We start from the raw sequence: 24,427 nt of genomic DNA on the forward strand, positions 1-24,427 counted from the left end.
CTCAGCTCTGTGGCTGCTGCCTTTTTATGCCGCTCTCCCCATGCTTACTGAAATTAGACACCGGTGTTAGACATAATTTATCTCAGGTGTAAGCACCCTTACTACTTTTCTCTCCCGGACGGGCGCTTGACTACATCCCCGCTGCCACACCGTGTTTCGTTAAAGCCTGAGTAAAGTTAACTTGTTATTTAAAAATCAGTGGGTGCGGCTTATATTCAGGTGCGCTCAATAGTCCGGAAATTACGGTAAGTGCTTTTATAAAATGATTTGCTTTACATTTCTGCCTTTAAACCCTCAAAACATTGGCCACATTCACTTCCATTGTAAGTGTTTCACTGTTTCCTTTTTTTTAAAGAAAAGGAATGATGAGTCAAATTCGGTTTTTTTTGTTGTTGTTGTTGTGGTTATCAATATTGTGCCACAAATGCTGTCGACTGAGCTTAACTTGAATTGGGGTGATTAAAAATATTTAATATATTTTTTCCAATTAACCTTTCACAGCAAGTTGAGAGTAAAAGTTGTTCCGTTAGTCCAAGGACGAGATCCGCGCAACATATTTGTCATTGAAAAGAGTCTCTTTTAAAACCCTTTTTGTACTTTACAGTCAGTTGTTGATCAGAAACAACTACAAAAAAAGCATTTAATTCTAATCATGCATCACACAGATGAGGTAAAGCCATTCGAGTTTTTATTAAAGAGACAGTACCGGTTTTAGCACGTGTTCAACAAATCAATGTAAATACTTATAAATAGTAGGGATGCCCTCAGGTCCGATGAGCTCGATCCAAATCCAATACTGTATTAGTCATGTTCGTTACTGTCAAGCTCCAAAAAAGACATAAAAAAGACATAAAAAAAACATTAAAGTAGTTCATATGACTCGTGCACGATCACAAAAGGCTGTGTTTAATAAGCAAATATATCAAATGCACGCACAGCTCCAACGCATCAGTGAATAGTGCTGCTCTGTTTACACACATACACTCGCAGCTATTTTTAGCCTACACGCGGTGCGCAATATTTGAGCGCTACACAAGAACAACATCTCAGATGTAGATGCTCAAAAGTTTGGTTTACTTATAAGTAAAAAATTATATTTATTTATATTTATATTTATTATAAATAGGCTAATATTTATTTAGAACGGCACCGGAGGTGCATTTGACCAGAATTTGAATAAGAAGCAAATTAAACTACTGTGAACTTGCCTACAAACAGACACATACAGGATTTCCTGGAGAGCTCAGAATGTCAAAATAAAAGCGTGAGGGTTTAAAAATATATTATTATTATTAGAATTTGTTTACAAATTATAATAATATTTAAGTTGAATCGGTTCCAAAAAATAACTGTATATAAAAGTGAACTGATTTCTTACAACTAAATTGAACAAAAAGAGATCTGAATCATTTAAAGTGTAACTAAACCCCTGCTCAGAGTCTGACTCCACCCACTAGCAATATTTGAAAAATGCTCGAAAAGTGGGCAGACCCCAGCGGGGATAGAGGTGACGAATCGAGGGCGGGGCTGAGTGGGGGGCACCTGAGACCCGTAGTGACAGTTTAATTGACAGCTGCTGTCAGACTCTAAAATGACGAGTGACTGGAGTGACGCAAGTAGCTTTGCCACGGAGCGGTCTTTTGAAGTCGAGGACCTTTCTCCCCCACCTTCACCTGAAGTGGAGGAGGGTGAATTGTCTGTGGACACAGGGCCGGAGCCATATCAATTCGAGCCGCTGGCTCAAACTGCGGTTTTAACTCCCTGTTGAGCATCCGAGTGCGCATTCACCTTCACTCGCGTGCAGGAAAAACAAACGAAACGCTGTTCAGTGATGTTTATCCTTTTAGCAGGATTTTTATTTAGCAAGCTTCACTTGAACATAACATCAGTTAGCTGTTCTCTCAACTTAGAAGAATGTGACGTAAAGCGTAACGTCATCATGTACAAAACCGTATACCTCCAAATAAAACTATACAGGTAGTCAATACCGTAATACAATGTATAAGGGTGCAATACATTTAACACTCCCGCATCGCGAACGCGCGTTTGTCTACCCCAGAGGATTAACTTTAGCCTAACCATAAATTGTGATTCAAATATATATGATCACTCACCTCAAGACGCCGCTGAGGTGGTGGAGTCCATGCAGGAGGAGCAGCGTTTGGCACTGCGTCGCTTTTCAGCGCGAGCTGTTTGGAGAAGCCCATTTCCACCTCCATTGCGTTGGAGAAGCAATCCCTCGTAAAATGCAGTTTGCACACTCCTCCAGCTCTAGGCGGGAACTCGCGGTCTTCCAGAACAAGGACGTGCAACCCCTGGCGCCTAATTTCCAAGTCTGCTGGAAAGCAATACAGTCCAGCAGTGCTGTTGCAACCAGCAACATTACACCTACGTACCATCCTGACCACTGTACTAAATACAGATAATCTACGCTAACTTGAAGCTATCCTAACTGACGCAATACTATGCTACTAACTAACTATGCTTCTAACAATACTACACTAACAAATATGCTAATTAACTACCTAGGCTACACGAAATAATCTAAATAACTATATAAATGCTATGCTAAATAGATGCTAAAATACTCTATCCTGATCGCTTTCAATACTCGCAATTCCAACTCCTGACTCGCTACAGTGGTTTTGACGAAACGAGATGGTTTTTATACTGCCATGGGCGTGGTAGCTCGTACCAAGGGCGTGATGAGCTGGAACCTGCTTACGTCACGAAGTACCGCAAACAGCCAATAGGAAAATTCAACTGCAGTAGCCACCGTTCAACCTGAAGAGGGCAGCACTCAGACGCTTTTACACCATATATTGTAGAATTAAAACACTTTATACACAAATGTCAAAAAAATTACTTGAATCAATGACCAGTACTAATAAAGCCCCATTCTTACAGATCATTAACTAAAAAAAGTTGGTTTAGGGTTTAGTTACCCTTTAAAGTCCAGATACAAGTTGAAAAAAAAATACTTTTTTTTTTACCGAAGACTTGAAGACTGGAATTACTGTTAATTTTGCTGCTACATTATCCAGTATACTAGTTAGTAATAAAGTGTTTCTTAAGCTATACATTTATATTGAAATAATGTGTAGTTAGAGGTTTGTGTTTCTTTACATATTAAAGAGCACACCCAATTAGTTCCACACAATAATGTAAAGATATTCTAAACTGATTATGCAAAAAAACAACACTGGTATCGGATCAGGATCGGTATCGGCCGATACTGAGATTTCTGATATCGGATTGGAAGAGAAAAAGTGGTATCGGTGCATCCCTAGTAAATAGTACAAATTATGCAATTTAACAATAAATATGAAACAAAAATAGTATATGAAATATAATATCTTATTTATTGATTGAATACATGTATTTGTTAATTTTTTAAAAGCCAAAATGTGGCCAAAATGATGAAAAAGTAATTATTAATTAGTCAATAATTAGTAAAATGTATGTTTTTCTAATGTACCTAGTTAAAATGTCCCCTGTGTAATAAACAGCATTAGCTGAGAGAAAATGTATTTTATTATATTTATATAATATTATATATTATATCTAAGAAAAGGGACATTATAACTGAAATAAACCCATATGAATCAAATCAAATCGAGAGCTTATGAATCTGAATCGAATTCAATCAGGAAATCTGTATCAATACCTAGCCCTTACTTGTATTGAACCTATATTTCCTTTAAAGGGTCATGATACACTTCTACACATTTTTTGAGATCTTAACAATTATACAGTATATGTCTTGCACACAGAGAATGTCAACATTCATTATTTTTAATTTCAAGAGTATATGGGTTTATTTAGGAAATTCTTTGTGCTGTTTTCGTCTTCTGGGTTTGTAATGAACATCAGATCAACATCACAGGACGTGATTCTACATGCTTTCATTTAGCTTTCCATTGAATTTCAGCACTTCTGCGTCACGGGTGTTCTCGATATATTATTCATGATTTAGAGTTTAAAAAAAGTTTGCACATTACAGTACATGGCTTGGCATTTATTTGCGTATTAAATTACAGATATAAATTACCAGTGTGAGATGTATTGTGAGCTTACCAAACAGTGTATAATGTATGTTACAAGTAATTGTGAGAATCTTTGATGCTGTTAACTGCATTAGTGAAATAAAATTGAGTGACTTGAATCAGACAGTTGTTGATTTTCCTCCCCCTTCTCCCCTCAGTCCACTGCTGATCACGCCCACTTGGGCTGCATCTTTTGAAATTTGGCGAGAACTCAACTGTGCTGCACAGGGTGTGTTGCAACCCTTTAAATGAGCAGAAGTAATAGTGAATGACTGGTTGTAACACAGTGCAGAAAACACAGAAGAAATTACTGGAAATGCGTATAGATTTTTTTATAAAAATTTCTGTCCAAAGTACAAAATAATATAATTTCACATATATAGCTCAGAAAACATTGGAAAATATTCAATTGTGTTGGTGGAAATCTAGTTAACTTTCTAGTAAGTGCCTCATCCTCAACTCTGAGGATCTTTCAAAAGTTTACGCAACCACAAAGTTTATATAAATCCACTCAAGATTTTTTAATGATTGTATTATTTATTATATTTAAAAAATAACATTAACATTACACGTAATTTGAGGGTAGCCTTTGTGAAAATGTTGTAAAGTTTATGAATTTTATTTTACAACACTTTAGTTATCGTATCGGAAAAAAACAACATCAGTCCACCTCTAGTGCCAGGGCTCCAGACTGCAACTAAATGGTTGCATGTTGTTACAATTTTCCCTAACAGTGCGATCAAAATTTGCAAGAGGTCGCGGTGTTGCGACTACAAAGTTTGCAGACCCTCTGATTATGCGCTGTCATTTTTTGTTGCGTATGAGAAAAATCAAACAGCAAATGTTCCAAAAGCGAAACGTAACAGCTCTACCTAGATCAGTCAACACGGTTCAAGGGACAGATCAGCGCAGAGCACATGTGTTTACACGTGGACTGGTCTTGAGCTCTCATATGCGCAGATTCAACATTGATTATTTGTTTAAAACTTCTATAAACGCCCATAATATGTCAGTAATTAAACTAGTTTCAAATCGTATTAAATGGCCCCAACATTCTAAACAGCATTGAAATGGAATAAAGGAGAAATCTGTATCTTGAACAGACTGTAAGGCTTTCAATCCACACATCAAAGATATTATAAATATTTACCATGAACTGCATTAAATATGGTATGTTGGGAGAAATGCGGTGTATTCATACTAAATATTTTATCAACATAGTTTAATATGTCAGGGGAGTGAGGGAATACCATTTCGTTTCTGTATGTGTTGTTCTTGTGAAAAATTACATAATTAGTCCATCTAACTGCCATCTCTCCGATTGTAAAAAAACATTAATAAAAAAATAAAAAAGTATTTGTTTGTCTTCAGATGACTGTATTTGAAACAGTAAGATCCTGATGAAAGGAAACCATGAAATCATTTCTAACTCATTCCCACAGCAAATATACAAAATTTCTAAATCAATGCTTTACTGTCAAGTGGGCTTTTCAATGGGAAAAAATGTGCGCAGTGCCGACAAATCAGTTGGGTATGGTGTCAATTTAGAAGAAAAGTAATTACCAGTGCCACAACAGTGTTCTAATTTGCACAAATTCTAATAGAAAATTTCTTTATTTGTATTTCCATGAATTCCTGCTGAACTTTGTATGCGCTCGGTGGGTTCAGGCAATTAAACGTGAAGAAGAACTTTGTTATTAAATGAGAAAGGACTTTTGTCTGTGGACAGCATTTTCAAGATGAGGACTAACAGCAGTCGCTCACTGGTGGAATTGTGAAATGCTTTGAAATCTGTGCTGTACCGTCACGGTTTCAATGGAATGATCACACATCACAACCAACACGAGAGCACGTCTTTGACAGGGTTAGAAGTTGGATGGAGAAGGACATGGGCCTTTCCAATCCTTCACATCAAGTATTAGTTTCACAAAATACTACTCACAGATGTGTTAACTGTACCCTCTTTTTGCAATTTATGGAAACCGATTTGTAGATTGATCCTTTAATAAAAAATGTGTGCCCACTGATTTAAACACACAACCTCTTAATAATAATTCATTTTTATCAGCTTACCTTTGTATTCATGCAGATTACCCTCGAAATACAATTTTATGCCTTGATGGATTCATTTGTACGATGCGGTCAACATCTCCAAACGTAAATGCCGGCAAACATTTTAAGGACTGTGAAAACATGTACACCTCAGCACTGGCTATAGTTGTGTTTACCCACTTTAGATAACTTCCACTTTGCAAACACAGAAGTGTGCAAAGTGTCCATTGTGGCACCATTGATTTCAGATTGAAATGTACCCCTACTTCATATAATAATAAAAAAGAACCCCCTTCCTGTCTCAGTGGGCAGTTGTTGGCCCAAATTCTGGCAGCACAATGCTGCTATCAGAGTCTTTATTCAGTTGAACAATGGTGTTTTTGAGCGTATATCAGTGGCATGAGTGTGTAAAAATCACTGTTAATGCAGAACACGCTGAGAGAGGAAACTCCATCTACAACAACAACATTCTCTTTCCTCATCATTCCACTCTTTCTGCTGAAAACACTTGAAGATTTCAAGGAATGTTTCAGGGTCAAGCTCTCTCAACAGCACTTTAACACAGAAATAAATAATAATTCAAAAGTATAGGCACTTACACATTATATGTTATTTTGAGACTAGTGTGAAAGCACCGCTTACTGGCCTGTAACACATGATACACACAATGATACCAGAAAGGCATTAGGGATGTGCAAGACTAGTTGAATAAATGGTTCTGATGCTGCTAGTTAACACTGGAATTACTAGTCGGTTAATATTTCCCTCCATTAAACTGATCATCGTTTTTACACATTTACGTTTGGCTTTATATTTTTACAGAATCTGTGCTTAAATTACTATCATATTAATATTACACGTTTTAAAATAATTAATAACACAAATGTTCTTTTAAAAGAGGATATCTGGAGCAGATACAAAGGATCATTTCACCTCAGGCTGTGCATGCTTCTTCCCTCTCTCACTCGTGGCACATGCAGGAAAATGTCCTCTCACTAGACAAGCAAACTCAGCAAAGTAGTTATGAAAACACTTCGGTGATGGTGCGGGAATCAGATTTCCAAACGTTTGAAAGTCCCAATGGATATTTTCACATTTCAGTCTTCTTAACATCTGTGCATGCTTGTATGTTCATTTTCAAGTGCAGGATGTCGACGTGCTCATCAAAAAATATATGGAACTGTTATTGTTTAACGTTCTTTACCGAACAGCTGTCATAGATCAATGGCTAATGCACAAACTGCACATTGTGAAATACGTGCAACTTTTCAGCACATTTTTTAACTCTTGTAGATTTGGCTTAAGCCTACCTGTTAATTATTTTCAACAATGTCCTGACTGTTTAATATGTTAAGTAAGCTATTGGTTGTGCTATTGGTCCTGCACTATTTTCAATAAATATGTCTGTTAAATATGTTTATTAAATATTCATGTTCTATATTTAATGTTCATAATGCAGGCAAGCACGTCGCAGATTTTGAAAAAGATAAAGTATTTTAAATGGGTCAATTCAACACAATTTTTGACTGTTTTCTGAAGGTTGGTTTCTTTTTAGACTAGTCAACTAGTCCATTTAAACATCAGTGAAATGAGTTGTTCAGCACATCCCTAGTTTACATGGAGAAAACTCTTCTTGCAGGAATAGGGATGTTATGGTTACCCTGTCTTGTTTCACTGTTGCCCTCTTGTTTTCCATCTTGTCACTTTTGCACTTCTTAGTTTTCACTTTAGTCCCTTATGTAACTCCATAGTCCTCTGTTAGCGTTCGTGTTCCCTGTCATTGTTTTCACCTGCCCTCATTAGTTTGCCGTTTGCCTCTGTTAATCACCTTATTATCTTGTTTGAGTTCTGTTCGTTCATTGGCCCCTTTTTCCCTTGTTTGTGTATTTATACCCCGTGTCTTTGTTCAGTCTTTGTCGATCGTCGTTTGATGTCAACCTGGTGTGTGTTTCCTCCTCGAGTCCCCTGTTGCTTACCTCGTGTTTAATTCGCTATTTTATGTTTCATTTCCCCATCGTGGGTTGTTCCTTTGTGTTTTCCTGTTTGGTTCATGAAATAAAGTTCAAACTGCGTTTGGATCCGCATCTCCTCGTCTGCCTCGTTACTCAAGCATAACAAGGGATGAGAATCATATAAAATTTAACAATTCCAGTTTCTGATTCCGATTACTCTTTTCAATTTTAAACAATTCTGGTTCCATATATGATTCTTTTAATTCCATTTTTCATTCCTTTTTTCATTTCAGTTGTTTTTTCGATCTTTTATCAACTTTTAATCTATGTTGTGAATGTTTTGAAACTTGTTTTTATGTCTCAACCTGTAGTATGCATTCACATATGAAATTAACGAAAACATTTTATTCTTGAAATGAATAGAAAATAACCTGCTCATTAAAGTCATTAGTTCATGAATCAGGCTACACTGGTCAAATTGTATGTTTCACACTGTAGATTCAAAAGAACCAGCTCAAAAGGGTAATTTGGTCGAGGATAGGACTACACTAGTCATGGCTTGTGTAAGTGGGTATAAGGGAAATGAGGAGGCGAGAACCGGCTTGACAATATATATAATAGGTTTAATGAGAACTTAAACCAAAAACACACAAACATAAACACACAGAGCAGCTGCCTGTAATTCTCTCTCTCCCCCGAACTGTTGTCACCGGCTGCCTTTATCCCTCGCGCGCCCCCATCAGGCTGATTGGGGACTGGGCATGCGTTGGTCCAGCCCGGCCCTGCCCTCCTCCGCTCTACAGCTTGTTTCACGCTTTTGATTCAAATAACTGGGTCATAAAAGTCATTTATTCGGGGACGATGCCACAGCTGAAATTACATGCATTTTTGTACGTAATATTTAATATAATAGTACGTAATAATAATATTATAAGCACTTTGATAAAAAAAGCTTTATATTTATGCTTTTAAAGGGTTTGTTCACCCAAAATTTGTTATTCTCTCATCATTTACTCACCCTCATGTCATCCCAGATGTGTGACTTTCTTTCTTCAGAAGAACACAAATGAAGATTTTTAGAAGAATATTTCTGGTGGGGGTTACATTTACATTTATGCATTTGGCAGACGCTTTTATCCAAAGCGACTTACAGAGCCCTTATTACAGGGACAATCCCCGGAGCAACCTGGAGTTGCCACCACCACAATGGTGGTGGCTGTGGGGCTTGAACCAGCATCCTTCTGATTACTAGATTACCAGTTATGGTGCTTAGACCTGAAATGATCAGCAGTTTTTTATGACGTGACATTAACTTATGTTTGACACACTGCTCATCAGCACACATACGTTTCATGATTCTGCTTGTTTTAAACCAGTAGCTTCTTAGCAGAAGTGATGACCTTGTGAGTTGTCCACCTAGACAGCATCATTGGAATTGTTTAGAATCGTTTTGCTTTGACAAAGCAAGTCTTTTGTAATGACAGTTGATGATTTGAGGTGACACAAGCAACGGCGATTAAACAAAGTTGAGCAGAGTTCAACTTTATGCAAAAGAGCAGTGATGCAGTGTGGTGACTACCAATGGGAGTGACGATGGTGAAGATCACATGATCTGTTGCCTGATACACTTGGAGACGGCAGTCAATCTAGTAGGAATGCCTAGAGAGACCCTTCAACCTTCAAGTTTTAATCCTTGTTATTGTGAACGCACCTTTAGGCAGCATTGCATGTGTCCTTCACCGATAAGGCAATCCTACAATGAATTGCGATGATGTCAGTGGAATAAAATGAATCCAAGTTGGTGGACAAAGCTGAAAATGATGAATATAAATACATTTTTTCAATGAAAAATACTTCCATCTAAAATTTATGTTAGCTATGTTTATTTTTGCAATTAATTTTGATGAATAAAATTTACATTTAAATTGGAGGCTGACTGACATTGGATTTTGCCTGGTGGAAAAGGCTGATAATCGATGAATCGAAAGTCCTTACTGTGATGGGCACAGTCATAGAGAATACATGTGTCAAAAACCCCAATAATAACTAGGCAAAAATGAGATATAGTGCATAACACAGAACTTTTAACTATACACTGGGGACTTCTATTTTGAAATGTGTGCGCTCCCATCTAAGCTAATAAAAACTGTATGAGCAGTAATTTATCAACTGTAGATCATCATCGTCGATTGCTTGTCATAATTGTCCTGTATTCTGGTACTATATTAAAACTTTTTTATTTTTTCCTTTTCTCTAGGGAACCAACTCAAAACCAACATGAATATTTAACATGTAATTATGTTTAACTTATATCTACTTAATGATTGATAGTTTCGAAAATCAACTGCCTGTGATTGTTTACATTGTTTAACCATTGCACAAACACAAGTTAAATAGAATTACATTTAACACACATTGGTAGACTTACATGTACAACTGCTATAATTGACACGTTTCACAACTACTTAATTGTGACAGCTGTAGGCCTAATCGTAATCTCGATTATTTATTTGATTAATTGTGAGGCCCTGTTATACGTATATGTACCTACTATTGCATCAAGTTCTTTTGGAACTATTTGGAATCAACTGTGAGCATTAGTCTCTAATACGCTTACATTAAGGGGGCTTTCGCACTAGCACTTTTGGTGCGCACCCCGGTTCGAATGACGTCAGAGTTCGGTTCGTTTGGATGATGTGAACGCTGTCTTCCGAACTCGGGTGTGCACCCGCGAACCGTACTCGAGTCCGCTTAAAAAGGTGGTCTGGGGTACGGTTCATGTGAACTCCAGTACGGTTCGCTGCTGATATGAACGCAATTGAACCAAACCGCGGAAGTGAACCGCTATTGATGACGTATAATGTGGTCGTCAGTCTCACACGCGTCACTTTCAAAATGAGCGGAAAGAGTTTACTTTCGTGCGTGTGTGTATACACTTACCTTGACGAAAAGCGGGATTGACGCACACGCACTGCAAGCAGAGAGATGATTTCTGCTTGCCTTCGCAAAAATTGTCTTCGGAGGACAGCCCGCTGTCTTTTGAATGATTTCAGTATGTTTCTGTATCTTGATGTTGAAAACAAAACCAAAGGTTAAAAAAAAGAAGAACAAATGTGAACCGAGCAAGTCTATTCATTGAATTTTGACGCCTTTTCATTTCGCGGTTATCAAGCAACACGATTACGCACCAGCTGCAGCTTGATGACGCTAAGCGTACCATGGTTCGGATACAAATATATAATGTGAACACAGTCCATCGGGGGCAGGGGGGAGGGGGGAGCAATCGAACTCGGGTTCGGAACAGGCAATCGAACCAAGTATGAAAGCCCCCTAACAGAGTTGCTCCCCATGAAGAGAGTTTCGATTTAGTCACTTTTGCTTATAGGATATAGACATTATTTATGTAAACTAGATAGACAGCAAGAAACCTCACGAGGGTTTGGAACGGATCCATGAAGTCATCCTCTATTAAATAACCCACGCTATTCTAATACTGCTCATACAAGAGCAATTGATTTTTGTGAAGCGCTCGGCACATCTCACGCTTTAATGAAAGACAGTGATGATGTATTCAGACGTGCTGAGCAGGCATTGTGATTCACTGGATGACTTATCCATTGTGCCTGCGAAGTTCCTAAATATTGGGTTGATTGTCATGCAGATCCAGCGCATGTCATTTTTCATTACATTCATTTCTGTGTCACGTAACAGCACTCACATTAAACAGCAGACACATATTGAAAGCACATATATGAAATCAGATAAGTGGCTGATGAGAGCTGAATTCATTCCACATGTAGACGGAGTGACATTTCTCAGTCTCTAGAAATCTCCTGGCCAGCAACTTTTCATACTATAAACTATCAATTGATTAAAAAATTTGTCGAGTTAATTACATAATGCGAATTAATCACATATATCAATATTTGCTGAAAAAAAACTATATATATTTGGGGTTTTCTCAGCAAATATTGTTTTAGGCTAGCAGTCAGCAACCTTTTTGACATGGAGTGCCATTTTTTTATTTTTCTGGTCAATGGCTGTGTATTTATATTTTGAATGTAAATGGTAATTTGGATTTTGACCATAGTTTAAGGATGGTGTGCCTGTATGCTGGGATGGAAATATCAAGGATTAACAGTGGTGTTTTCTTTAATACAACATGTGTGGTTCTGAAAGCAAAAATAAACTAATGAAACACTGAATGTAGGTTGTTAATCATCCGCGCAACCTGACCGAAGCAAAGCGCTCCCATTCAGCTCGTGAAAACTGCGTGATCATGAGGAAGGAGTACATCAAGATGTAAATTGGAATGCAAGTGCGTAATTTCATATGAATAAAATAGTCAAAACCTCTCCAAATATCTTATATATGCTGCTTCTCAGGTGAATGCATCTTTTTTTAAAGGATTTTTAAATATTTGTATTTGTAATATTATATACAACATTCTTAGATAAAAAAAAATGTCTTCTGCAATATAGCTGCTAAAATAAATGTACGTAAGGAGTTTTAGATATTTATTTTGGAAAACAAATTTTTTTTTGCATTGTATAATAGGCTAAAACTACACCTTTTTGCTTGCTTGAGTTTGATTCATCTTTAACTCACAAAAAGCAAACTCTCTCTTAATAGAGCTCGAATTGCTGATTTTCTTCATGATATAATACACACCATATATTATGATTCACTATGCCATCATATTATAATCTATATAATCGCCAGGTATGGATACATTTCATGACACACAGCTTCTGTATTTATTTATTTTGTATTTTTGCATTGTAATTCCCTCATACTTTGCGATCTATATCACCTTCAGCTGTTTGGAGAGTTTTTAGTTCATCTGGACTGTGAGCTGTTGTTTGCCTCTTCTTAATCAAGCGCATGCTTAAGTGCTGCTCTCGTGCGCCATCCTTAGGGTTTCAAATTATCTCATGTTGAGTTAAATAAACTATTTTGTATTGTTGATGTTGTTGATAACAGCAACTAATCCTCAGAAGCCCTAGTTCAAACATAGTTTGAATCATTGAAAAACCCCTCTTGATGAATTCAGCTGCTCCGTCCAGCTGTATTTGCACACAAGAACTCATCCTCATTTTGTGCTCCTGCATTTGGTTAGTGTTGTTTGTTTCCTATACAGTTAGTTGTGCTGACTTCCTCCTGGTGACTGCAACTCGCAAAAACATGAAGGTGATGCTTCAAGCCTGAATTGCTCCATCGGTAGGAAATTCCTTATTACGGAATTTACGTACAGACAGAGGGCATGACTAATTGTACGATTATTTATTTATATATATATATTTTTTTTACTTAATTGCACTAAATTAACATGTAAAATCAACAGCCCTATTTATAACACTAGAGAGTTACAGTGGTCTTGAAAGCAAAAGTTTTCTTTACAAATGACCCTCCTATGAGCAAATAATCGCCAGTTAATCAGCCTTGCTGATATAACGGTGCATGCCTAATCCAGTGGCTCGCAGTTCACACCATTGTGTGCAATTTATGTTCCTCTGCCTTGTTTAAACATTCACCTGGCAGCTCAGCGCATCCTGCGAACGCAACTCTCGACAGTCCAAAGCGGTGTCCGGTTTGCTGCACTTGTAAACAAAGTTCTCACATGCACAGCAGTTTCAAATGGGTAAAGATGTGAATTAATACAAAAGTTTTTCTTGTTTCAATGAAGGGCGTGACCTGAAAAACATGAGAACCACTGGCCTAATACATACACAGATTTGATAATAACAAACACTATGAATGACTACTCTGGTTACCATGTCTTTCACATTGTAGATTCAAAAGAACTGGCTAATCAAAGTCATTTATTCAGAAATCAAACTACACTTGTCACATTGTATGTAGCATGCCTTAGATTCAAAAGAACCGACTCACAAGAGTCATTTGTTTGGGAATCAGACTACACTGGTCACATCGTATGTAGTGTGCTATAGATTCAAAAGAACTGGCTCATGAGAGAAATTTCAGGAATCTGAAATGGCATTACATCAAATTTTGAGATTGATAATCTGTCTTCCGCTGATGTTAGCGATGTGATTGATTCAAATCAAGAAAAGAAAAAAAGCTCTACACTGACTGAAATCTCTGTACTTTCCCTATTAGTCATGATGAAGAGCAAATAAAACATTGTACTTTGTCAAAACTTGTATCCGCATAAAGGAAGTAAAAAGCCAGTGTGATGTTTGAATCAAGTCTGTATTCGCTGTATTCTGTTACTCAACAATAATCGAAGTCAAGACGTCTCTCGTCTAAATTAGCTCTGTTGAGGTGATATCATATTGCGTAATGCTGAGATTGAGGCCATTGTGGCAAGTTTATTAGTTAGTGACATCTTTGATTGGCCGCAGCTTTATTAAGTAGTGTGGGTGTAATTTCATGAGGATATGAGTGTAGAACACTCCTTTATGTACTCAGTGACGCTGTTTCCTGTGTGAGGTGAGTCCAGGCCCGGCCCACCAGAGCTCAGAGTCTATGTGTGATAGTCTGTGCTCACAGACAGAAGACTGTTTCATGTGTTCAGATGAGGCTGTTGTCATCACTGCTGCTGTCAAAGCTGGCCCGAGAGAGTGCAGCTCAGGGTAAGATATGCTCAGTTCATAGTGAGGCGTAATGTAAGAAAGAGTTGCTGGTGGTTATGGATGGCCATGAGTAAATTAAAGTGACATAATTGTGTGACTTTTAACTTATTTAAGTTCAAAACATTGCATTTTTAATATTTTGATTGGTTAGGTTATTATTTATGATTTATGACAGCCCAAATTTGTGTTTTCCGTTTTATTTTCTCTGAATTATGGGTTTTAAAGTTTAATTACATTTGAGCTTAAAAAAATCCTGTCTAATCAAATGAAAACAGAACAATTACTTTTCAACATACCATTGCATTATTTTTTATCAAGTGAGCAGCTTCTATATTGAATCTCAGTGAATAAAGTGCTCTGCTCTTTGGCATTTATACAAACATGATGTTAATGATGTGGTTAATGTTTAAGCAGCGAGTTCTCACATTCACTTACTGTTGAAGCATGCAGCTCATGCAGACAGTATAGACTATTTATTTAATTAAATCTCAGCTTTTTACAGTTTAATCATCACACTAGGACATATCGTGATTTTAATTTGATTAATTGTGCATTTATTTATGTATTTTATTTTATTTTTTCCCTTTTTCTCCCCAATTTTGAATGCCAAATTCCCAATGCGCTCTAAGTGCTCGTGGTGGCGTAGTGACTCGTCTCAATCTGGGTGGCGGAGGACAAATCTCAGTTGCTTCCGTGTCTGAGACCATCAATCTGCGCATCTTAATCACTGAAATATAAATCATGGTTTTTTGTATTATTTTATATAGTTTGTATTATTTTACAGGCCTGCAGAGTTGTGTTCACAATAAACTGCTCTGTGGAAATAAAGTAAACTGAAATCAAAGTACCTCCTGAACTGACATGTCTGAAGTCATTTGCAGCACTCGTAAAAAATAAAAAAATCGGATGGTAGAAACAAAGTGTGAGATCCTGAGATGCGTGTTTCCACGAGACTGCACGCCTCTGTATCAGCACGCCATTACATGCGCATAGAAGCTTTTCTGTCATCTGTACTTAATAATATAATAAAGTGTTCCTTCAAACGCATGTCTTTGTGTCTACGGACAAATTATTTGTAATATTAATTTGATAATAATAGTCTAATAATAATAATTTAATACATGGGAAAACAAGCCAAATATCTTCATGACATGGTCAAAGTCATCAGCTATTTGAAATCACTCTGTGACCATCATTGATCCCGAGATCATCGTCTGTTTGCTCAACCCGAATATGCATTTCTCTCTATAAATGACCAAAATGTTCAGACAGTCTCTTGCTGGTTTTTCCGACACATTCAGGATCATTACCGCTTTTGCCGGTGTTGCTGCGGCTCGCTTCGTGCGTGCGCTTGTAAAATGTATATTTTAAAGGCTCATTATTACGGTTTATTATTATTTCTCTGTAATGTAGAAGCAATGTTACTTATAACATTCTTTCTTAGTCCTGGAACTCAAACTATTTTCTGATACTAGTGTTTTTCCTTGATGCCTAAACACAGCCAATCACCAGCACTTTTAGATTTGGGCACATCTAGCATGCTACATACTTATTACTGACGTTGAAGAGATTAACTCCTTAGGTATCGAAATTTGGTACAGAACGACAAGACATTTTTCGATACTCAATTGTTTAGAGGCAATTCGGTCGGTGCCTAAAATGTTTCGAACATGATACCCAGCCCTACTCAGTACGTCCTGGATTCAAACTCGCGACTCCAGGAGTGGTAGTCAGTGTCAGTACTCGCTGAGCTACCCAGGCCCCCCTAATTGTGCATTTATACATTCATTTTATCCAAAATATGTCATATTCTGTGACATACCGCATTATAGGCCTAGTTAATTTTTATGTTATGACTTTATTCTGGGATTCCTGTTTTCTACAACAATGAAAATCATAGGGCCCTATTTTAGTGTGAAAACATCACTAGCTAACCTTTTCTGTGCAAAATTATACATTATGCTGGGATTACAGGGTGTTGTTTTCATCACAACGAAGGTGTGATATTGGGTTTAACATTACACAGATTGTTTAGTAGGTGATTTTATCCCCCAAAAATAAGATAAATTGTTTATGTCTTGTGGCTATAATTTTGAAAAAGTGAATATATTAGCGTTTACAGATTGGCCCCATTCACTTCCATTGTAAGAAACTCAGTGTCATTTGCAATGTTTTGCAATTCTTTTTTTGCTAATTGCGAGACCAAACAAAATAGTTTTTGGGTTATTCAACATTATGCCACAAATGCTGTGTATTGAGCTTAACTTGTATTGAACCCGGAACATTCCTTTAAGTATTTTTCAGTGAATTTTAAGTAAATATTATGTAAAATAAGTGTTCATTTCTACAAATTTTTTGTACATCATATTTGCTCTCATTACATTTAAATATATATCATGGCCAAACTTAGGGCATTAACACAGAACAGTGATACTGTACTTTTCCACAGTCTCTCACCAAATTTGCACTTACAGTTAAGTCCACTGGGGTGCTGTGGATGTGTCGTTGAGGTGTTGAATGAGAGAAGATATGATTTTGATTTACTGAATTTTTCTCCATTGGTATTGGATTCTTGTTGAAAAGTTCATAACGCACTTGTTATTAGTCCGCACTTAATTTGAGACCGAGAGGTAATCCATTCATTAAAACCCATCAATTGATATAGCCACACAGATGACAGCGTTCAATAAACAAGTCACGTTTGAGTTTGTATACACACAACACAGAATGAAAGCACAGGAGAGCATCAGTTACAGCAACATATGCACAATTTGTGACACTCCCTACATTTGAGTCGGCACACCTATGCACACTGCTTGCACTCACAACAAGTGACAAACGCGCACCCAGTGTGTTATCATAAGCCCTTGCGATATGCATATTGCAATATGTACATTTGTGATATTTCAATAAATGAGATATATTGTGCAGTCCTAATCAGAATCCAATTGAATCAGGAAATCTGTATCAATACCCGGCCCTACAAAATACACATTCCTTCTCCGAGTTCATGGAAAGGTGTGAAGTACAGCTGCTTAGTGATTCAACACTCTGGCTCTGTAGTTTATTGTCATTTTGTGTGTGTTGACCTGTTTGGGTACATGTTAGCTTGTGTTTGGCTTGTGCATGTTGTGTCTGATGTAAGCTGGAACATTTGGAGCTGGGATCCGTTCCAAAGCCTCTGGGTGTGTCTTACACAAAGTCAAATGTTTTCAGCTGTGTCTCCTACACTAATACTTTCCTCATTCAGTCCTGCAGAAAGTCAAACGTTTGCAAAGGCTAATTAATGCCCCATATCGTACATTCAGCATGCAGTCCAGACACATTAACCCTTATCCTCACCCACGTATCATTCCTTGGCCATCCCGTGGCTCTAAAAGAGGTTCATAGGAATTTTTTAAGGAAATTACGATTGGTTTGTCTCTGCTGTTTGAGCTTCTGTTGGAGTTTTCAGGGTTTGTGGATCAAAAGAGTTAATGACGGCCTTTGGGGTAATTACTTTGAATTGCCTTGACTAAGCAGTTGCCAAACGTCAGTGTGTGTGTGTGTGTGTGTGTGTGTTTACTGCTTGCTGCTTTCAATTTCTGTTCTTGTGGTCGCGCTGTTCTCTGGATATATTGTGTTCTTTTCTTCTGAATCCTCAGACTTTACATTATAATTCTCCTCAGCATTGACTTTATACCTTTATTGAAGTTGGAAAATGGCATCGACTTGCTTGGTGAGGGCTGAAAAGGCAACAGCCAACCACAAATATCACTTTTATTACGGCAGAGTCGATATGCTATTTGAGAGAGGCAGTTAAGCATGGTGGGCCTGTGGGGACGCGTTCTCTGAAGGTTTCTGTGAAGGACTTTAAAATTCTTTGTAATCTGGTTGCTGTTATAGACAGTCATCCCTCACAAACAAAATCTAAAGTTCTGGCAAACTTGCTGTTAGTTCAGGAATCAGAAATGGAATCGGTCTTTAGTGTGATTCCCAAACAAATGACTCTTATGTGAAAGTACATGTGAAAAATATCAAATTATCTCATAATGTGGCAGCAGGCTGCTGAGGGCAGTAAATCCAATAAGAATTACATTTCTTATTTCCAAAAAGTTCTTCCTCCAAAATATTTAAAGAATCGTTTATAGAACCATCAAGGAACTGGAATCTTTCAGAGGAATCAGAACCGAAACAGTTAACTTTGTGCACAGGAATTGAAATAAGCTGATCGGATTTCGAGAGGTCTGGTCTTAAGTTTGTAGTCATTATTCTAGTAGGATTTTACACTCTATGACCTTTGGAGCGTTGCCCTCAGGTGTGTGTGTTGTGTGTGTGGGTGGGGCGTCTTGAATCACTCATCACTCATGTCTTTGTGTGTGTGTCAATGTTGACACAGTGCAGCCGGCAGGAGCAGGTCAAATAAGCATAGTGGACACTAGAGTCCCGACCGATATTGGATTTTTGAGACCGATTCCGATATTAGAGGGGGGAAATTCACAGTTTACCAATATGGTAGCCGATATAGTTCATTTTTCAGTCACTTTTCAGCTATCTGTAAGTGATAGAGGAAAGAAAGTTTTATTTAAGCTGGGAATTTTTAAGATGGGTATTTTTTAAATGTAGAGATTTACATATACAATATTGATAAATCTGAAAATTAACTAGTAACTAGAGCTATTAAAAAAAATTAATGAATTTGGGGAAAAGTACAATATTTCCCTCTGAAATGTCATGGAGTGGAATTGTAAAATAATAGAACATGCCATAGTAATACTCAAGTTAAGTACAAGTACCTCTAAATTGTAATAAAGTACAGTTTTCTGTATAATCAAAACATTATCAGCAATATTTCGCTGTTAATGTATAACAAAACAGTCCCAAACAATAACTCATGGTTCGCTGCTGCCAAGTCAAGAGATAAACAGCGGTAGTGGTGTTACACAGTATACTGCTATTCAAGTTCTGCAAAACTTTCTTAAAAGTTTCTTAATAGAAAAACAGACTTTTAAATATTACATTTTATAAATGAAATGACTGGAACGTTGACTGGATGTTTTGTTGTCCCGGAGAGTAAAAGATGGACTAGCAGTGCGTCTCACCAACTAGGTAACAGCGTAGCATTAAATGAACACTCAGCAGACACAATCCACCACTGCACCGTTGTCTGATGAGCTGTAAAAAGATGCTCTGATGTTTACCTTTCAATCTGCTACATTACTGACTGCGTTGACAAACTATAGCTGACTAACAGACATGAGTGATATGGTTGTCAGGGACTAGGTTAATGTTATTCTGAAAAGGGAAAATTATGGTGTGATAGTTTATTAATAATAAACAATAATATCGGCCAACCGATAAATCAATCAGGCACTAGTGGACACTACACGACTCAAGCTCGATGTTTTGAGTCAGTAACTGGTGTGCGACGAGAAGTCTCAGATCTTAAGACGAACAGTCTTGTATTGTGCGCCCTCCTGTGACATGCCGAGATTAGTCACAGACGTTACGACAGTTTTAAAACCAGCTAGATATCTAGATGTCTTGTCATCAGGTGTGCACACTGTCCCGACAAGCTGGAGACCATTATGAGCCAAAACAAATGAAATACTGTAGAGAGACTACAAGAATAGAGCAAGGTATTGAGAAGCAGGAGACAAAACATTATCATAAAATAAAAGAAAACCCACATCACCCACATCTCCCTACCCGCTGTCTTTATCCTTCTGGGGTCGACGGATGCGCCGGCACGTCCTGCTGGATATTTTCGTCATTACAGCAGAAACAACTTAAAATACTCCGTCATTTTTGGGTATACAGATAAGTGTAAGACATCATTAGAGAGCAGAAGAGACTTCTTTTAACGGTAGTGTAGGTCTAAAATGAAGTCTTTATGTAAAGAAAATATATAGTCAGATTACTTCTTTTAACTTAAAACTTGATTTTGATCATTAAGTCTCCTCACATTCATTCTCTTTGTTACATTCCTCATTGATAGGCCCAGGGGAGGGGTCTTTGCGTCCTCAGGTGTGAATCACATAAATATTCGTGATAGTTCACGCCTGCTCGCATATTACTTTTCAACACTAAAATTGTCTTACAAAAGTTAAATGACTATATTGTTTTGTATGAACGAGTGATCAGGATGGTTTTCACATAATGTTGTAGCAAAAACTCTAGGCTACAAGATCCAGTTCTCAAAAGTCTTTTGGACAAATGTTTAGTATGTGTTATGTGACCTTATTTCAGTGACTTAAAATTTAAGTTTTTTCAAAAACCACACATAAACTCAGATATTATTGTAGCCCAGATTGTGCTGAATACAGTGTTATCAGACTTCAGCGATTAATATGTTTTTAAGCAACTGAAAAAAGCACAAATGTCAAGTCAAAACTTCTCCAGGGCCCAAAACACCCTCAGACCCCAGAGGGTTAATATTTTCAGCTTCTTTCTTTTCTTTTTCCCCTTTGCAAATAGTACAAATAAGTGTGAAAATGGGCGCAAGCCACTCTTGTAATTCTTTATCAAGAATTAACTGCAAGATTGTGTATCAATTTTGTTATTGTAAAAGATGTATTTTGGTCTATTCGTTTTAAACGGGACAATGCTCAAGACAGCTGTAAGAATGTCCAAACTGTTTTAAGATTTTTCCACTTCAAAAACATTCAGACATTGGGCTCGTGGTAACCAGCAGCGGAGCGCCGCATTATAAAAAAAAGAGTTTTAATTTTGCCGGTTGCATGCAAATTTAAGGGAAATAACCTCACCATCAGAAAATTTTAAAAAGCGAATGCCTGTACATGCACAAGAACTTCACTAAATTCTTAAATGTGTTTGATATCAACATGTAGAGACACATATATGAGAAACATGCACATTAGAAGCACAGTTACATGTTCTGTACTAAAATAACTGCTCTGAACATCATGTTTAAAGGTGCACTCCCCATTAAATAAGTTTTACTCCTTAAAGGGGTCATGACATGGTTTTTTTTATTGTATTATTATGTTCCCTTAGGTGCAATTATAGTATTAATATATTTTTTTTTAAGAAAAACTTTTAAAATCTAGTGATTTATGACCTTTTCCCACCCTGTTTCTCATCCTCTGATTCAAACAGTCTGTTTTGGGGGCGTTTTCCATTTAAGACTTCAGTGTTAACGCCCACTGTTATGATTGGCTAACGTCAGTGCCTATGTATCAATTATTGATGCCCCCAGCCAGAACAATATGCAAGTAAACTAAGTAAAAACACTGTGATTATTCATAATGAATGAAATTGCGCTTTAAAAAGTAGTTTAAAGTTTAAAATAGATTACTTACAGTTTGCGTCGTCGTTGTTCCCAGAATAGTCGGCACGGACTTATCTTTGAGCAACAGTTTTCTAGCAAAGCCAGCATCATATTGAGATTTGTTCTCAAAACAGTCATCCTTAAAATGTACAGAACAAATGCTTAAGTTAACACTGCCGTGACTGGAACGTCCGCAAAAAATAAACTGCATCCATTTTTCCCTGACGTCTGGATCTTTCGGCAGTTTATTCAGAGGTTTTGTTTGACCACAGCCAGGAACAGCACATCTGTGTGGCATCGTAATTTTCCTGTGCACAAGTAGTCTCTGTCAGAGCTCGCTGTCCATCGACTGAACACTTGTGAGGCGCACGGCGATACTGAAATGAGCGTAGTTGTCTTGCGCTTAAAGCGTAGTTATCTTGTGCTGGAGGCGGTCATATGCAAACGCTGTTACGTCACTTCTAACCGACACGTCACTTCTAACCATGAATCCAGAACGAGCTGTATTTTGAGCTTGATTAAATAAATGATTCGTTTAGAATGGGGAGGACGTCTTAAAATATTAAACTTGCAGGACGTTTTAATGATACAAAGACCTCTTATATACCAAAAGATCAAGGCAAATTTGGTTTCTCATGTCATGACCCCTTTAAGAAATTAATTGTAATTTTGAAACATGTATAAAATAATGAGCACTCACATTAGATGAGGACTCTAGTCATAACAGTAACTAGTGGTCGACCGATATATCGGCGACGCCAGTAAATCGGCCGATATTCTGACTTTTTTTATACAAGAAACTTTCCCCTTTGGCCGATTTGTTTCTTGAGGGCTCCGAGAATCGCATGCTTGCATGTTAAGCAACTGAGACAAGTAAACGGCCATTCAGGGTTCATTTTCTTGTTACTACAATAATAGACCGGTGTGCAACACAGTGTCATTTAAATGGTCCGCATATCAGAGCGGCAGACAAATTTGAGCTCATAATGTTAAAGTGCTCGCCTGTTTCATTCTCTCTCTCTCTCCTCAACAGTTCCCTGTCACTTTTACCTTTCTTTTCTAGTTATAAAATTCATATATATATATATATATATATATATATATATATATATATATATATATATATATATATATATATATATAAAACTTGTATTATATACCATTTGCAAATATGCAGATATCTCATTAAAAGTTTTTATAAACCAACCTCACACAACTTCAGCAGGTCCAGCATCCTGTGGAGCACTTGTTTAGTTACCTTTAAAGCATGTATTTTAACAGTCACTCCTTAACAATTCCCTGTTAGCTTTTACTTTCTTTTCTAATGATAAAAGGCAAATTTAAATAAAACTTGAATTATATCCCATTTAGCGCTCTTGCAACCTCACACATGCTACTAAGATGGACAGAAAACATGGTCAAGTTCTTGAAAAGGAAAAATAGTGATAATGGATAGCCTATGTGGGATAGTGGTGTGCTGTAGGATTTTTTTAGTTGTAAAAAGTGTGGCCTTGGCAGAAAAAAAGGTTGGGAAACACTGCCATAAGGATCTCTTTTTCAGTGGCGATAGCGGCAGTGATGACAGCCGACTCATCAGCAAGATCTTGCCCGCTTCGCTTTCAAATTACATACATTACATACAATGTGATGTCGAAGAAATTATACATTTTTTAGACCACTGTCTTTTTTTATGTGCTGCTTCGGTAGCTGTCCGGTGTTCTGAGATTTTCAGTTGCATTGGGCAGAGCATACATGAATATTCACGAGTTTCCTGTATCGTTTTAAAGCAGCGCTGAAAATATTAGTGCTGCTCCCCGGATCACTATTCATCTAAACTATGTTTTCGGAAAGGTAATTACATTTCAGCATCAAACACGGTTAATCTTAAACTATATCTGTTCATCTATTCACTACTGTTTATTCTTATGTTTTCCTTTGTGAAGCTTTGTAATAGTGTCGTTGGATTATTTGTAATAAATGTATGTGTGGTGGCATAATGAAGTTTCTTTTGTGATTATTCTGTGCCATTCCTTAATCTCTTGCTCATTTGGTAAATCAATTCAAACAGGCCTTGTATTATTAAATCAAAAAGGGGCATCGTATTGTTTTTTTTTCCCACGCTTGATCAATAAAATAATAATTCCAAATCTTTCCTTTTTTTCCAAAACAATGCGTTTAGTGGAAACAATGCACTAGATGGTTAGATAAAAAACTGTAGTGAAGTAATTTTTCCAACAGTTGTTTACAGACAGATTGTTTCACATTTAATTGACTATATCACAAATCCAGTGGGTCACAAGTTTACATACACTGTGCCTTTAAGCAGCTTGGAAAATTCTATAAATGATGTCAAGCCAATTAGCCAATTAGCTCCTGATAGGAGGTGTATTGAATTGGAGGTGTACCTGTGGATGTATTTAAGGCCTAACCTTACAACTCAGTGTCTCTTTGCTTGACATCATGGGAAAAATCAAAAGAAATCAGCCAAGACCTCAGAAAAGAAATTGTGGA

The 24,427-nt window shown here is 37.1% G+C and overlaps 1 protein-coding gene across 3 annotated transcripts in view; it reads left to right on the top strand.

Annotated features, from left to right (window-relative positions):
- The window catches only part of LOC127658759 (plakophilin-4-like), a 129,715-nt gene that overhangs the window by 31,841 nt on the left and 73,447 nt on the right, over positions 1 to 24,427 (top strand). For 2 of the 3 annotated variants that reach the window (XM_052148246.1, XM_052148247.1), the window contains exon 1: positions 14,573 to 14,646. The exons of the other annotated variant lie outside the window; for it this stretch is intronic. In XM_052148246.1, the coding sequence (XP_052004206.1) occupies positions 14,589 to 14,646 (58 nt within the window). In that variant the 5' untranslated portion in view covers positions 14,573 to 14,588. Of the gene's footprint in view, positions 1 to 14,572; positions 14,647 to 24,427 lie in introns of those variants that run through there. 3 annotated transcript variants of the gene reach the window in all.

Source organism: Xyrauchen texanus, chromosome 18, assembly GCF_025860055.1.
Source record: "Xyrauchen texanus isolate HMW12.3.18 chromosome 18, RBS_HiC_50CHRs, whole genome shotgun sequence".
NCBI lineage: Eukaryota > Metazoa > Chordata > Actinopteri > Cypriniformes > Catostomidae > Xyrauchen > Xyrauchen texanus.